The sequence below is a fragment of the Quercus lobata genome, chromosome 5 (assembly GCF_001633185.2).
Source record: "Quercus lobata isolate SW786 chromosome 5, ValleyOak3.0 Primary Assembly, whole genome shotgun sequence".
Classification (NCBI taxonomy): Eukaryota; Viridiplantae; Streptophyta; class Magnoliopsida; order Fagales; family Fagaceae; genus Quercus; species Quercus lobata.
This window is the reverse complement of record NC_044908.1, coordinates 44921027-44937815: the sequence shown is the minus strand read 5'-3', so window position 1 is coordinate 44937815 and position 16789 is coordinate 44921027. Positions and strand designations below refer to the sequence as shown.

General features: G+C 33.1%; 1 protein-coding gene and 1 long non-coding RNA gene across 2 annotated transcripts; both read right to left on the bottom strand.

Annotated features, from left to right (window-relative positions):
• Positions 1 to 10504: 10504 nt before the first annotated feature.
• Positions 10505 to 15544, bottom strand: LOC115992757 (GDSL esterase/lipase At1g28580-like). The gene is made up of 5 exons (XM_031116979.1): positions 15252 to 15544; positions 14882 to 15103; positions 12165 to 12313; positions 11252 to 11528; positions 10505 to 10934 (listed from the first exon to the last, which is right to left on the bottom strand). The coding sequence occupies exons 1-5, from the start codon at positions 15511 to 15513 to the stop codon at positions 10648 to 10650; spliced, it is 1197 nt and encodes a 398-aa protein (XP_030972839.1). The 5' UTR covers positions 15514 to 15544; the 3' UTR covers positions 10505 to 10647.
• On the bottom strand, positions 13207 to 14570 carry LOC115992758. Its single transcript, XR_004092647.1, has 2 exons — positions 14013 to 14570; positions 13207 to 13928 (listed from the first exon to the last, which is right to left on the bottom strand). It is a non-coding gene; the product is annotated as an uncharacterized LOC115992758 (long non-coding RNA).
• Positions 15545 to 16789: the final 1245 nt, after the last annotated feature.

Below are 16789 nucleotides of genomic sequence, written 5' to 3'. Positions count from 1 at the left end.
ATATATCTTGTCATTGATTAAAGAGAGTAAGATGGGTCTAGACAAAACTACCATCCCTGCATCTCTGTCTCTCTTTAAATTTTCTTCACAATTTAATCAAACAAGCATATGAGAGGGATGGATACAATATTCTTATTAAAAAAAATAAAATAAATAAAATAAAAGAGATTGGATATAAATTACCAGGCTTAAGCTGACAGGAGCAGGGCAGTGTTGCTGTGGACTTGTGGTGGCTGGTGGAGTCAAGCGTGGTGTGCTAGTCTGCCTCTGCTTCTGTTGCTTGTGGCTACCCAACTTCTCAGTCTGAGGTCTTCTGCGTTCTGCCTTAAGTTAGGTTTTATTTTTATTTATTTATTTAAAGTGGCTTAGAAATCCCTTCTTTTTCCCTTTTATTATATGTGTGCCTTGCTGGTGGGTGTTTTTGACCGTTTTCCTACTCTTAGATTAGTTAGATCTTAGTTAGAATTGGCTTTGATTTTTTTTGTTGGGTTTGTTTGGAGTGTTATTTGAGCTTAATTTTTGCTACTGGGCTATTTTTTTTTTTATTACTTTTACAAATATTAATAATATTTTTGAGATGGTAAAGTGTAATTTTATTAAAACAAATTGTTAAAAAAATATTTTATATATATATATATATATACTAAAAATTTCTTTAAAAAATCTAGGGGGGTCATTGCCCCCTCAAATGTCCAACAATAGCTTCGTTCCTAGTACCAATATGTATTTTTGTTACATTTGATTTTTTTATTTTTTCTTTTCTCATATTATGCAGTACTAACATCACATGTGACTGTATTTTTGTCACAATCGATGATTTCTTTAGCATGTGACTGTATTTTTGTCACAATCGATGATTCCTTTATTTTTTTTCATGGATTTAAAAGCTGGACCAACTGGCTGGTTTAACTGGAAACCAAACAACAATCCGGTCTGGTTATGCTAAAAAACCGGAAATGTAAGAAAAAATAGATTTAACCTCCGTTTGGGAAGCGCATTACCCAACGGAAGCTTTTTTTTTTTTTTTTTTTTTTTTACAAAACTATACTGTTGGTCCTTTAAGTTTATCTTATGTGTGTAATTGGTCTCTCAAATTTCAAGTGAACACAATTGGTCTCTCAAATTTTCAAAATGGGCAATATAAGTCTTTCCGTTAACTTCCATTAATAGTGTTGTTTATGTGACTGATGGTATAATGACATGTCATTTTTTTAATGACTTGGCATTTCTTTTTATTAAAAAATTACAGAAATGAATTTACACATAAAAAAATATATAATTGTTTTAATTCAAGTCTTAATTCTAACCCAGTACCAAATTAAAACTGATTTGCAATCTGATTTACAAACCCACAAAAGAGAGATTGAACAATTCCAAAGCCCTAGCCACCGGCGGCACCGCTGCCTTCTGCTAGAGACGGTGGCCTTTGCCTCCCTACTTCTCTCACACAACTGTCAAATTCAGCAACTGTCCAACCCTGCAATAACCTAATCGAAAATGGCATTCATATTTGCCTAATATAGATTGTTTCTCAATAAAAATCACAATATAGAAAAGCGAATTCTCCTCTGGCATCAACACATTTGGCGTTTTGTTAATGCTATTCCCAGTTGAATTATGACCTTCCCTTTACCACCAGAAGCCACACATGGCACCCCCATAAGCACAACTATCATTGCCGATCATTTCTAGGACTAATCTTCTTGCTCGCTAAAAGCTCCACCTAGATTTCTGGCTTCCAATACATTTTGGTGGTCCTTCATATGTGGATTCTCTTTGGTAACCTCGACAGTCATATTGTCACCAGAGGCCCCATTAACAGAGTTGATAACAATCTTATTTTCCTCCACATGCATCATGTCTGGAGCTCTGTTAGTGGTAGAGCTTGGAACTGTTCAATCTCTTTCTCTCACGGGATTGTGAATTAGATTGCAAATGAGTTTAATTTTGTATCGGGTTAGGATTAAGACTTGAATTAGAACGGATCAGTTTTTTTTTTTTTTTTTTTTTTTTATATAATTTACGTGTGAATTCATTTTTTTTTTAATTTTTTAATAAAAAAAAATGCTACGTCATTAAAAAAAATGACAGGACATTATTATGTTAGCCACGTAAACAACACTACTAACGGAAGTTAATAGAAGGGCTTATATTACTCATTTTGAAAATTTAAGGGACCAATTATGTTGACTTGAAACTTGAGGGATCAATTGCGCATACAGGATAAACTTGAGGGACTAATAGTGTAGTTTTGCCTCTCTTTTTTTTTCTGTGAGTCTCGTGCATTGTTCACGGGACCCACAAGTACCTTCATTAAGCAATTTTTTCTTTAATACTATATCTCATGACACTATTCATATATTTAAAAATTATTTTATTACAATATTTTCAATTTTCAGTTTTTAATTTTCAACAATAAATGGTATTTAAATAGACCCTTAATAGGTAACTGGCGGTTCAACCAGAAAAACCGAAAACTAGAATGGTTGAACCAATTTTGCAAAATTGCTGATAGAGATATGAAATGGAGTTTTTTTGCAATAAAAATCATCTTTTTTCTCCCATCTAGTAGGCATCTACTAGTCTAAATGGGTGACGACAGATTTTTTGCAACAAAGTCTTTTTTTTTTTTTTTTAACATTGGCTAGGCTTGAGAGAGTGAGAAAATAACTGAATGCTCATGCTTAGCGTTGAAATTAGCCTCGGTATTGAAGATGTTAGGATTATATTTTATTGTAATGGATTAATCCCTTGACAAAATACATTTTATTTAGATTTAAGATATGTACATGATATTCAAAATGTAAAAGGCAAAACTTTTTCAACTCTTCACTTCCAAATTCAATGCTACTTTACGGTCATTTTTGAGATGGGATACTTGCGTGATGATTTTGCAGTACAAGTTTTTGTCCCAATGCATCCTAGATTTAGTGAGGTCTCTTTCATTCCCAAAACCCCCTTTTTTTTTCTTCAGAATAACTGTTGCCTTGTCTAAATTGGAAAATATCTTCTTATATATATATATATATATATATATATATATATATATATACCATAAAGGGGGAAGGGGACGCACTGTTGAAGAGTGTGAGTGGAAGCACAGTAATATTGTAAATGGAAATAATGTAAAGAGACTTGAAAATAAATAGCTTGAATGTAAATAACTTGAATGTAAGAACAATAATAAGGCGGTAGAACCAGCCAAGCAATATATATCAAAATAATTCAAAGTAAATAAGAACAATAGTTCAAAATAAATGAAAGCAATTTAGAACCATCCGGTATGGCGGTAATCCGTCCAAGGTGGTGGTAGCAACAAATAAAGTAATGAACATAAAACTGAAAATACTTCTTATTGAAAGTAGGATAAACACTTACAGTAGTAGTAGTGAATACAAGATCTCAACAGTTACAGGTTAACAATTACAAAGCTTGAACTAGTCCTAGTTACAAGGTTTGTAGGATTACAAAGTTTTTAGTGAATAAGGATGAACAAGGTAGTAGTAGTAGAAGTAGGGTGAGTTCTCTCTCTAAGAAGGCTAATTCTAAGGGAAGAGAAATCAGAAGTAAAACTTGACTTAAAAAAAAAACCTTGAAATTTAAGGGACAACCCCCCTTAAATAGGCAAAATTTCGGAGTGAACAGTGTCATGAACAGTAAAAGTAAACAGTGATTTGTGAATAGTGATCCGTGAACAGTAATCCGTGAACAGTAATTAGTGAACAGTAATCAGTGAACAGTAATCAGTGAACAGTAATCTGTGAATAGTATTTTTTCCACTTTTTTGAAATAAAACTTCTAAACTTTTGACAATTATTTGGTCCAACATGTCAGGAGAAGCATGGCAAAAGACAAAAGGAGAAGCATGCATGCCACCACCAAGTATGTAGATGCTCCATTCTTTTCTAAAAAGACTACAAAGGTGACATCTTGTGTAGGCAAAAAGGAAGCCTTTGTCAGAGCATTATTTCTTCACAATCATCATGGCCTGTGCCTTTCAAACTATTTTGAATATTGTAATAGATCTGGCCGTTATGCAGGCTAGACAAATAGGGGAATCAAAATCTTTCGCAAAATCCGGAGTATCATGAATTAGTTCCGGATTTTCCGCAACATATTTGTGAAGGACAATAAAATATTTTGGCTGTTGTGCAAGCCAGACAAATAAAGTAACACCAGTCTCAAAACAGTAGTGACCTCATCAATCAGTAGAGGGAGCGTCAGAGGGATAACCATCAAAAGGATCAAAAGGACCTTGTGGAGAACCACATGGGTGCTCATGGGAAATAGCATACTGGTTACAGAATCCGCAGTATAAAATTGGCTCAAACGTTGGAGTTTTACCTGGGATAAGAAGACTCCGTGGATTACAATGGTCAGCAATTCGCAAATGAGCAATGGCGTCGGAATATGGTCTGGGACCAAAGACAGAAATTCTATTTGTGCTTCCCATGAAATGATAATTTTTCCATAAATTCTGGGAACATTAATAATCTGGTTATTAAAATAATTTCTCCAACATTCTGCAAGACCACGAGGATTTTCAAAAGATAATTGAGAATTTCCTTCAAACCATGGTCCTTGGTGAGTGTGACCATTAATGAGAACGAGATGTTTGAAGGCTGGACGTTCATCCAGTTATCTCTTTCCCACTGTGGCAACGTACTCCAACATCTGATGGAAGCAAAAGGACTGTTGAATTGTTTAATAGCATCCTGAATAATCTGTGGGAGTTGGCTGGCCTAATAATGGCTTGTTAATTTTATGGATCTGATAAAGCCATATTCAAACATTTGTGAAAGCCAGTTAGGGTCCCTGTCATCATCATCATCTGAATCATCAGCAACAATTGCACCATCATCACAATTTACCAAGAGGCCAGGAAATGGGTGTTTCTTTTCATAAACTCTAAGAGTACTCCCAAAGTGTTCTTCCCATTCAAGCTGAATGAAGACATTATCACCTTCATCTAATTCATCAGGGTCAGGAATAGTGGCTGTGACAAGCCTTTTAAAACATTGAACCATAGGTCGAAAGACCTAAACATAGCCTTGCTTTTCAGAATACGAGATTGTATATCTGATGGCAAGTTGGCAAAAGCACTTCTTACCATAGATTAGGTCTTAAGACTCAATCTGGCATGGTCAATGCCCATTATAGTCATTCTATCCTTTGAATGGATATCCTCTATGCCAAAGAGTTGACTAATGTAAGGATCAATTGAAGTATTTGGATGGTCAGCAAGATGGCTTTTAAAAGCCTCATTTTCTTAAATAAGAGTATTTTCTGGAGTAAGGATTTTTTCTGAAATAAGGTTAGCATAGCTTATATAAGCTTCAGTTTGAGCAATAAGATTAACAAGGTGGATTTCGAGAGCTCGGAAGGTTTTTTCAAACAAGGAGCGGTTGTTTCTGGTAAAAGCAGCATAGAGATTATCAAGAATATACTTTATGGAATCTGGTAATTCACTATAAATTCCATTATGAAATTGTAAGGATCTAGATAAGACTTCTTGTAAAGCAATTATCATATCACCACTGGAATATGTCATTTTAGCTGGGACATATCCTTGAAGGGATGTTGATCCGCTGGGTTTTATCCCAGAAGATGCGCCTTCATGCATTGCAATCTGGGAATAGTCCTGTGTAGGAGCTTTTCCTTTGTTTTTCTTTTCCATAATAATCCACTTATTAGTGATATAAATATGAATATTATTACTATTATCCCACTTATTAGTGGTATTTATCCGCGCATCATTGTCCGATTCCTGCAAAGAATCATTGATAATGTTAGGATAATGGATAGTTTTTAACATTTTGGTGTTATGAAAATTACCTTTAAAATCATCAGAATTCATTATTAGTTCTTGAACAAGCTCATTCATGGGAGAGTCTTTCTTATAAGACAGATTATCAATATCAATTTCAAACTTTGAAGCAAATTTGAATTTTACTTTCTGTCCAAATGGATCAGTAGTAATTCCATCATGTTCAACAAGAAAGGAATACAAAGCATTAATAAATGGCAGACCAAGAATCACTTTATCAGTCATATTTTTGACAAGAACAGAAGGAATCTTGAAACAAACATTATCATGGCACACCTGAGCATTATTCAATTCATACTTAATTTTCATTTGAGAACCATTAGCAGAAACCAATCTTTCAGTAGATTTCTCAAAATATTTTGAGGGAATTAATCCTTCTTGGATACAGTTCATATCTGCACCAGAATCAATCATAGCAATAACAGTGAAATGATAATCAGGAGAAACAACAATTTTAACCTTTGTAAACCATTTTGGAGGAAATAATTTATTAACAAAAGCAAGTTGGGGATTAATGAAAGTATCAGGAGTACCTTTATCAGAAAGAAGAGTCTGTTGACTGGAATCATTTCCATCACTGTGCTCATTTTGATCGTTACTGGACTTATTAAGATCTTTATCAAGTTTTAGCATTGTCAATTCTTGTTTGAGATTATGTTATCACTTTTCATGCTTTTAAATTCATGTCTTAATTCGTTTATCTCATGTTTAATAATATGAATTTCATTTTGGAGATCATTAACAGTTAGTTCTTTAGATTTCTTTTTATTAAATCTTTCCAAAGTTTCTTCAAAGCTTATAGTAGATTTTGGTTTTTTACCAGTTTCATCTCTTATCAAATTTTTCTTAAACCTATCCAAATATTCTTTCTGGAGTTCAGGGTTTTGAATTTGGTTTATTAGTTGAATTATTAATTTTTCATCTTCTTCACTTTTGGTGAGAGCATTAATAACATTGCAACAAGAATCTCTACAACCAATTTTAATATTAGGAGAATCAGAAGAATCATCAGCAGAGTGATAGCAAGAATCAGATGAAGAAGAGAAATCATCTTCCAAAGAATCAGACGAGTTGTTTGATTCAAGGATTCTGAATAATTCTTCTTGCGCATTATCATCAATGTTTAACATGTTGAACTTGTTTTTCAGTTTACCAGGTTTTTCTTTACAGTCTTTACTAAAGTGTCCAGGTTTACCACAGTTAAAACATTTACCTTTATTTGATCTCTGTTTAACATGTTTTTTAGAAACCTTTTTCTTTTTAGCATAGAAATCATTGGGTTTAACAAAGTTATTTTTGTATTTTTTATAGCTTTTATCATGTTTTTTACTTTTTTGCTTAGAAGGAGCAATAGGAGGCAAACCATATTGTTCACAGAAATTTCCCATTTCATATTTAGCTTTTCTTTTATTCTTTAATTGGTGTTTTAACAATTTTTCATCATTGCACATATTAATACCAAGTTTTTTAATAGTACTGAAAATATCACCATAAGTTAAATTATCATAATCAATAGAATCATTTTTACCCAATAGTTCTTGTTTTACCTTATGAGCAAAGATAGGAGGCAGACCGTCAATAAACTTTTCTTTCCAATAAGGCTTATGGCAATCTTTCCGGAGCATCACCCTGGGAGTAAAAACATCTTGATACCATCTGTAATCAGACATAGTTGGACAACTCAGATTATTCAGATAATCAGAAACACGGGACGAAATATTGGATGGAGTACCAACAAAATGTTTGAGGATAGTATAGATCAAGGTATTGACACCATCAGGAATACCACGACCAATACTTTCATCAAAAATAGGCAAACCTTCCTCATTCTTTTTAACAGCATGTTTAATAGACTCTTTGGATTCTTCAGTGATGTATGAATCCCACCATCCACAAAGAGTACCAGAAAACCCAGTAAGAAGCAAGTTAACAATTTAAGGTTGATCAAGATCATGGTTGTTTTGATAAGCAATACCAACCATAGACATGTGACTCATTTTATTAATGATTTCCTGTTCAGACAAACCATCAATATTCCATTCATAGAGCTTATCAGCAGAGACAGAAAACTGTGTTTGAAAAGATCTCTCTTCAAACTGCATGTCAGGAGGAGTAGGTTTTGGATACCAATTTTTTGTAAAAGACATGGGTTTGGAGTTCCCAACAAATCTTTTAATTTCTGGGAAATCGTCAGCAAAGATTCTTTTTGCAGGAATAGAAGAAACAGAAGAAACATCAGAATCTGTATTTTCTTCAGAAACAATTTCTTTTTTGGAAATAGTTCGATTAATTGGAGTACTTGTAGAAGTACCAGTACCCTCAGTTTTAATCTTTAAATTAGAAAGCATTTTGTCAACAATTTCAAGTGTCTTGGACTGAGAAGTTTTAAACATAACTTTTTCTCTTTGACTGGGTAAATCAATCAAAGGTTTCTCAGTTTTAACAGGAACAGATTTTTCAGAAACAGGAACAGATTTTTCAACAAATTTTTCTTCAATACGGTCAAGCTGTTGACCAATAATATGCAAAGATTGATTAATGAAATTGTTTTGTTCAATAAGGCTAACAATAGGAGTTTGATCGTCAGCAATTTTGAAAGGAGAAGCCTTCACTTCCTCTTTTGTCACTTCATCTTTTTTAGTAGTTATCAAAATTGAATCAAGAGGAGGATGACTAGACCTAACAATGGTTTTATCAATCTTAACAAAATTTGATTTCTTTATCACATATAAATGTTGTTTTGAAACCTCATTATTTGGAACATAATGGTTTTCAAGAAAATCAAAGAACAAAATATGTTTTTTTAATTGATTCATCATTTCCAACCATTTTCTTTTAACACGGTCTTTATCAAGCTGAGCAAAATTATCTTGGAAATATTTTCTCTTGGTTTTGTTTGAAGCAAGCATAAACTCATTGTACAAAGAATCCCAATCAATTTCAAAATCATCATTTAAAACAGTTAGAACTCTTAATTGATTTTGGTAAACAGGAGGAGTTTCAATAGGAGAATCAAAATCAGATGGAGTAACAGAAACAATATCTTCCTCATCTTCATTAGCAGTTTTACTAAATGGAGTGGAAGTTTCAGGTAGTTGAATAGTAAACAGAGCTAAATTGGGATTTATCACTTGAAATACCTTTTAGCTTTAAATCAGAGGATGTTTCCAAATTCTTTTTCAAAAATTCATTGATCTCGCGATCTCTTTTTGAAATACTTTCAGATCCAGCAAAGGAATGTCTTCCTTCGTTGATCCTCAAAGGTGGATTGTTTTGAAAACTTATTTTAACAGTACCATCAAGATATTGTTGAATATGGGTGAGATCAATCTCATCAAAAATGGGTTTAGTAGGAGGGGTTTCTTGTTCTAACAACCAATCCTTAGGAAGTTTAACATCTTGCCATTGAATCATTTTTGGAACTTGGATTTTAGCATCAGGAGTTGAACATTGAATTAACATGGTTTTACCTGAAGGTTCTCTAGGCATTATAGCACAAGGATTCATTTGAGTACCCATTAGTTTATAATAAATGCGATAAATCAAAGCAAAAGGCTTACTACCCTCTTCCATGTGATAGCCAGATGAAGCAATATTCAAAGTTAAAGCTTTAACAATATTAGGATCATCCAAAGCAAGAGTAAGATCAGGATAACAGTTAAAATAAACAGGACCATCATACAAAGAAGCAGTGATCATACCAAGAATGCTATCTTTAAAAATCTTAAATCTAGCATCTCTTAAACACATGAGAACAGAAGCATTAATACCCTTTCGGGTAAGCGGTTTAATAGCAACTTGAACCATACCAATATGCAAATAATAGAATTTTTTAGCAACAAGGAAGTCATTAATATTCTTTTTAGTGAATAAACAACATTTTTCATGAATTCTCGAAATAGAGAAAATTTGTTCAACAGTTCTAGCTTTATAAGCAGAATGAAAAGTACTCTCAACAAAGCTAGTTTTATAAATAGTTTTAGTATCAACTTTAGGAATAGTCCATTTACGAAAATCAGGGATCACCTCATTATCATCAATAGTGTGATCTTCTTCATTTACAATATCAGGAGGACAACTAGTCCTGGAGCTGATAGAGGAGTTGGATCTCCACAACTTATCCATACTATCCTAGGATTAACACTCAGTTATCATGTTTTTCTCACAACCGTTGCATTTCGTAACACATTCCCTAACCAACCTCATACCTCTCATGCCCTACACGCCCTCTCTTGGCTCAAAGGGACCTTACAGCTAGGTCCTAGGAATTCACTTTACAACTAGGGTGGCGCCAACGACGGTAAGAAGGGAACACAACAACGGAATATCAAGCGTTCGGGTAGACACGGACAAGACCACAAAGAACACAACCACACTACCACCAGCCACAAAGACAGACTTAATTACCCAGCAAAAAAAAAAATGACAGACTTAAGTACAGTATTTAAGATGTTGTTCCTTAGTTTCTTCATTTAAAATTTTGACATGTAGATTTTTTCTTATAGAAAGGAAATGTATTCTTTAGTTAAGTAACGATATGATTAAATTTTAAGAGGAAAACCTAAAAAAAAGCACATAAAGTATTGTACGTAATTTTGTCCGTATATATATACACACACAGTGGAGGGATACTAGATTCCACCAATGTTATTATACGTAAAATTGAAACAGCTCACAAAACCAAATAATTTAATTAACACCGACAAAAAGAAAATGTTACTTTACTTGACATGTTGCAAATAATCCAAAGAAAAGTTTTATTCCACAAAAAGTGAAAAACAAAAATGCCTAATGCTAAAACTCATAGAATGTTAAAATGCCTAGTGCTCCGAAAATGATTTATTTACACGTGTGGTCATTTGAATTTTTGTGGCATTTTCTGAAATGCACAAGGTACTAAGTCGAGGAGTGGTGTATGGCCCTTCTAGTAAACCAACGGTAATCCATGCATATGCTGCTTCTGTTAAGTGAACGCCATCCCAACTAACATACTGTGAAGGATCATCACAAAGAATTGTTGATGGCTGGCCGCATCCCAGTGATGCGTTATAATTGTATGGGCCTCCGCCTCCACAGCATGATTTGAGTGTTCCTTCACGAGTAAACCCTGAAATAGACATTAATTAGCACCAAAGCTTTTGGTATAATAAATATTGTCTCTTCAAAGGGTTCTAACGCTTTTGAATATAAGGGATCAAAGGGCCTCTACAAAAAGAAATTGGATTTAAATCTTTTTGAGACTTGAACTTAAAGAAGTTAGAAGAAGAAAGAAAGAAAACGGGCAATTGAATGTCCCATTAATTTTCTTGCCATCCTATTGTTCATTTATCTCAAGCAAGAGTTCTACTAACATATATAATAATATTCAATCAATTTTGGTAATAATGTGGGAAACAACGAAAATTATTAAGAGGATTGAGTTACCATATTGGGCTGGAGAACGAAAGAAACCCATTGAAGCATTGTAATAATCTGCATATATGATATTGGTTTGAGGATTTAGTGCTTGAATACTTTGTAGTTCTTTCTGCAGTTGTTCATTATGGTACTCAGCAAGCTTGTTATACTTTGTAAGACAGCCAGTTTCAGGGTCATATTCTTCAGTATCTTCAGTTGCATATTTTGTTAGGTAGGATGGAGTGCAACCAATTGGCAAGATTCCAGGAACTAAAAGAGTCACTGCCCCTAAGTCAATCAACTCCTGCAAGGCAATAGTTTAAATCATATATACAAACATAAATTGTTTTTTAAATAGTTCATTTGGGAGATAGTATTTGAGGAACATGTTTAGTTCAAGAGACTAGATATTTAAAACATGAAAAGTACAAATCCCTAATAGTAAATATATAAATTTTAGACATTTCTTTTCATTGAAGCAAAATTCTTAAAACTCCTTTTTTAGACATTTCTTTTCATTGAAGTAATAGCCGATAGCGTAAACTCAAGGCTAATCCCATGATTGGCCAACGCAGAAAGAAAGGAATAGTAACATTCTGCCACAGCCTAAGGTTTCATATAAGTCTGTCTCGCTGAGACTCGCCCTAATGAACAACTAGTCCGCCCCTACGTGCTAGCCGCTAGCCTTTACCTATCTAAGGTCCTTTTGACTTTACTCATCGGCACCTTAGGTTGATAGCTAGACTTCACGACAATACTACCAAGAAGATTCTCAGCGAGAGGCATACCTCTTGGTTCTTGCAGAAGGCGAAATATCACTTCTAGTTCTAGGTACAAAACTAAAAATTATTATTAGTAATAAACTAAATGCTATATTAAGAAAAAATGTTATAAAGAAAAGAAATATGTCTCTACAGTATAAGTAAGCATAAGCTCTTACGTTAATGGCTGTACCCATTGCTTTTACCACCAGTGTCACGTATGCTGGCATATCTTCTAGGCTTATTCCAGAAAAGAGCATATAATTATAGTCATCGCCTCCCATCTCTCCGACAAGAAATATAGAGCTTCCAATGATTTCATTGCATTCTGTAAATCACCATTACATTATTAGAGAAAATTGACTTTTTTTTTTTTAAGGAAGAAAATGGGTATCTAAGCAACTGTGTTTTACAATAACAATTTTTTTTTTTTTTTGATATGCACAATAACAAAATTCATGTTTAACCAAAGGGGGAAAAATCATGCCACTAATATGTATAAAGTTTTTGCTTTCAAAAAGTCCTCAGCTTATATTAATAAATTGTACCAAAATGTCTTATTTGACCCCTGAACTTCCCAAAAGTCTTTAGAGCATTAATATGGATAGTATTAAAAAGTTATATTACTATTAATCATTATAAAAATAAGGTCACATTAATAGAGCCAAAACCAAATAATTTGGCTCATAATGCACAGTTATTTTTGTCTATGCACCCTAGCTCAAATGTAAAATATATATGTATATATATATATTTATTATATTCGGTCTCTCTCTTTTTTATTTATTTTTTCTCTCTTTCTCTCTGCGGCTTCTCTCAATTCTTTTCAACTTCTCTCTCTCTAGCGCCACCCCTATCCCTCTCCACTGAACCAAGCCTTTCTTCTCTTCGTGGTGTCACCTAGGTTCGTTGAGATCGTCGGTGTGGGTTCGTGGTGGTGGTCCGGTGTAGGTTCGTGGTGGTGGGCCGGTGTGGGTCGGATTTGTGTGGTTGGGTGGTTTGAATCGATGGGTTTAGTGGTGGTGTGGGTTGTTGCTGGATCAGTGACTGGGGTCAGTGGCTGGCTGGGTTGATTTTGCATTTGGGTGTGTGTGTTTACGAATTTGTATTTGGGTCTTTTTGTGGGTTTGGTGGCTGTGGGGGTGGTGATGGTGGTTGTGGTTGTGGTGGTCTTTTGGTGGCTATGGGTTTGGACCGTTTGGTGGTTTGGTATTTGATTGATTTTTTTTTTTTTTTTTTCTATGGGTTTGGTAGTTGTGGTGGTGGTTTGGTTTTTTTGTTTGTCAGTTTGAATGTGGGTTGTGATTGAAATGATGGTTTGGTGGTGATTTGGTAGCTGTGGTTGTGGCTGCTGTGCTTCTGGAGGTTGTGGCTGTGTTGGGTGGTGGTTTGTTTTTTCTTTTCCTTGCCCTAGGTTGTGGTTAAGGTTATTGACGTTGGGTATATTATAAAGTGAGAAGATAGAGTAAATAAAGTAATTTTTTTATAGAATTATATTGCTAAATTTTTTACTACCATGCGGATGTTCTTTATTATATTACTAAATTGTGCTAAAAAGTCTTATTTGACACCTGAACTTCCAAAAAGTCCTTCGTTTTATTACAAAATTGTACTAAAAAGTCTTATTAGACTCCGGTACATTGACAAACAACTTTCTCGACCTGTTGGTAAATGTAATTGCACCCTATAATTAACCCAACTCTTTCACAACTCTTTTTTACTTTTTTTATCTATAATTTTTTTTATTTTTACTCATTTTTAATATTTAATGGTTAAGATTTAAATTTTTTTTTTTTTAACTTTAAATCTCAACTATTCATAATAATTGGATCAGGTGCAATATGTATTTAGTAACAAGTACACTACAATTCCCACAACAACTACAGTTACTTTTATTTTTTAAAAGGCCTATAGCAAATTTTATATTAAAATTTGGTTCCCACCTAATAATAATGAAACTACCTTTACAGTTACTTTTATTTTTTAAAAGGCCTATAGCAAATTTTATATTAAAATTTGGTTCCCACCGAATAATAATGAAACTACCTTTACTGTTACCTACTTTTCTACTACCAGACTAGGACTCTTAAAACCTACCGACTTATAAGCAAATTTAAAGCATAGAATTCTGAAAAATAAATAAATAAATGATCATGTTAATTAGTGTTATTATGCCAATTATTAATAAATTATATTAAAAAAATTTGACATTATTTTTTATGAAAAATACCTCATTTCAAACTGAGAGTTTTTGCTATAAACCATATTTTAACTACTTAGTAAGTGTTTGGGTTGCGGTGAAACAAAGAGCATGTCAGCATTTGTACATTTTGCTAAAAAAATGTGGGTTTCATGGCACTGTTTATAGACCCACAAAATTCATCCAAACACAAATTTTAATATAAATTTGGATCCTACAGTACTATTCACACATTTAAAAATTATTTTACTAAAGTATTTTTAGTTTTCAGTTTTTAATTTTCAATAATAAGTGGTATCTAAACAAACCCTTACAATACAAAGATAAAAGGTTAAATTTTACATAATTTTTTTAAAGCATTCAAGCCATTTAGTCACATGTAAAACTTCACAGCTATATTTTTATATTCTTAATATTTTTACATTAATTTATTTTTAATATATTTTGAAGAATCAAATTATATCTTCAAAGTGTTTGTATTTATATTGATATTTTGATTTGACCGTTCTTGACAATGAATATTATTTTCATTATTTTAATGATATAAAATATATATTTGTTGTTAAAATTAATTAAGATTAATTTTTTTAATCTTGTGCCCCCCTAAATTTTACCATTCATTTCCAATAAAAGAAAGGGTTGTTAGGAGAACAGAAAAAGAAGAAAATGACGACCAAAATTATATGGCTAACTTACTTGAAGATGTGTTGCAAAGAGAGGCCAGAAAGTCCTTGAACCAATTTAATTGATATTTTAGAGTGACGTTTGTAAGTACAACCGATCCTATGTCCTCGAAAAAAGATGCATCCAATACTGTTGCTCCCGAAACTGCAAAATTTATACCCTCTTGAACATTTGCAACACTTTCATTCCAAGTCTTAAGATATGGTTGTGGCAATGGCATTCCAAATAACTCAGCTGCGCCCAATAGAAGAGAAAACAAAGAAAACCCACAAATTAACAAAAGAGAATAGAGAGATGAAAAGAAGAAGCTTAACATAGTTGGGAGTTGAATAAATGAAGCTTAAAGAGTAGTGCAAGCAAGCATGCATGCATGGATGCGTACCAGTGAGGTCTACTATTAGACGACCATTAGAGCAACGGCCTGTTGGGAGGTGGAAGTAGCTCTCCCCGAAGGGAGGCACATAACAGCCGAAAACATCAGCATCCAGGTACTGCATATTTCCGCTATCGACATATGAGTCTCCGAAGCTATAGATAGATGTGTAGCAACTTCCAGCCACGCCTCTAATGCTGACTATTAACAGTGAGAGCAATAGTTTGATAAATGGTAGTTTCAGTGACAAAAGAGAGGAAGAAAGATCCATGGTTGATGTGAATTTTTATTTATTCGCTCTCTCAACTTTATAATAAGTTTCGCTTGGCTAATAGTCTCCATGATTTGAATATGTTGTTGTGACTCTTCTGACTTTTAGCTATCTCCTTCATTTATTTGATTATTTCTTGACTGAACATCATTCAAAATACAATTCTCTTATATTTTTTGTTATAAAATCAGTTACTTGAAACTCTCCAAGGTTTGAAGGGTAGGTGTAGAAATAAGATGCAAAAATAAAGTCACCAAATTTGGAAATCTAGGTAGAAGAAAAAACAACCGAGTTTTATTTTATAATAATATCATCTGAATCACTTTTTAATTTTATTTGTGTCACGTGGTAACATTTAGATATATGATAAAATCAGTTACTTGAAACTCTACAAGGTTTGAAGGGTAGGTGTAGAAATAAGATGCAAAAATAAAGTCACCAAATTTGGAAATCTAGGTAGAAGAAAAAACAACCGAATTTTATTTTATAATAATAACATTTGAATCAATTTTTAATTTTATTTGTGTCACGTGGTAACATTTAGATATATGATTGTGTCAGTGTTTGAATGTACTACACGATTTGACGAGCCGTTGGTTCAGAAATGAAACCACTTTAATCTAAATTCATGTTAAAATTATTTTTAGGTAACATTTGGTTTATCCATATTAGTCTGCAAATTGTTTTAGTTAACTTCCAACTTCCAAGTTGTTAAGGCCAGTGGCAGCTAGCTAGCTTTTCAAAATATGATAATTTGGAAATAATTGTTGTGTTGGTTCTTAAACACGATGATATTTAAAAAGAAAAGGAAATAAATGATGAGGTTAAAAACAGATGAAAAGTTGATCAAATCAAAAAATCACCAAAAGCCTATGAAACTTGAATACATGATAGCCTAATTCATATATAGTTAAGTATTTTTTTTTTCCCTTTTTTTCGTAATAAATTATTAAATTCTCTTGTTTAGTATTGCTCGGTTTACATGGAATAGATTGGATAATTTTGCATTATGTAAGCATGTATTGCAGAGCCGAAGACAAGACTTGGAATTAAAAGAGGCGACCTTGTTACTGACTACGTGCTGCAGTTCTAGCCTCTGAATCTATTGTTTAGCCATGAGGTTTTTTTTTTTTTTTTTTTTTTTTTTTTTTTTTTTTTTTTTTATTTATGCCTTTGATGTGTACTGCTGGGTAAGGAAAAAAATAGTTGGTTTAAACTTTTTTTAAGGGCCGAGTTGTTTTGAATAAAATTGGTTGATTGGACCTTTTTTTTATTT

What these genes read in the sequence shown, in the direction of transcription:
- LOC115992757 (XM_031116979.1), bottom strand. Translation starts at nt 15,513, where the DNA reads ATGGATCTTTCTTCCTCTCTTTTGTCACTGAAACTACCATTTATCAAA. An exon ending in TCTAATAGTAGACCTCACTG is followed by an intron (nt 15,104 to 15,251) that starts GTACGCATCCAT and finishes TATTGGGCGCAG; the next exon opens with CTGAGTTATTTGGAATGCCA. An exon ending in CAATGGGTACAGCCATTAAC is followed by an intron (nt 11,529 to 12,164) that starts GTAAGAGCTTAT and finishes ATTGCCTTGCAG; the next exon opens with GAGTTGATTGACTTAGGGGC.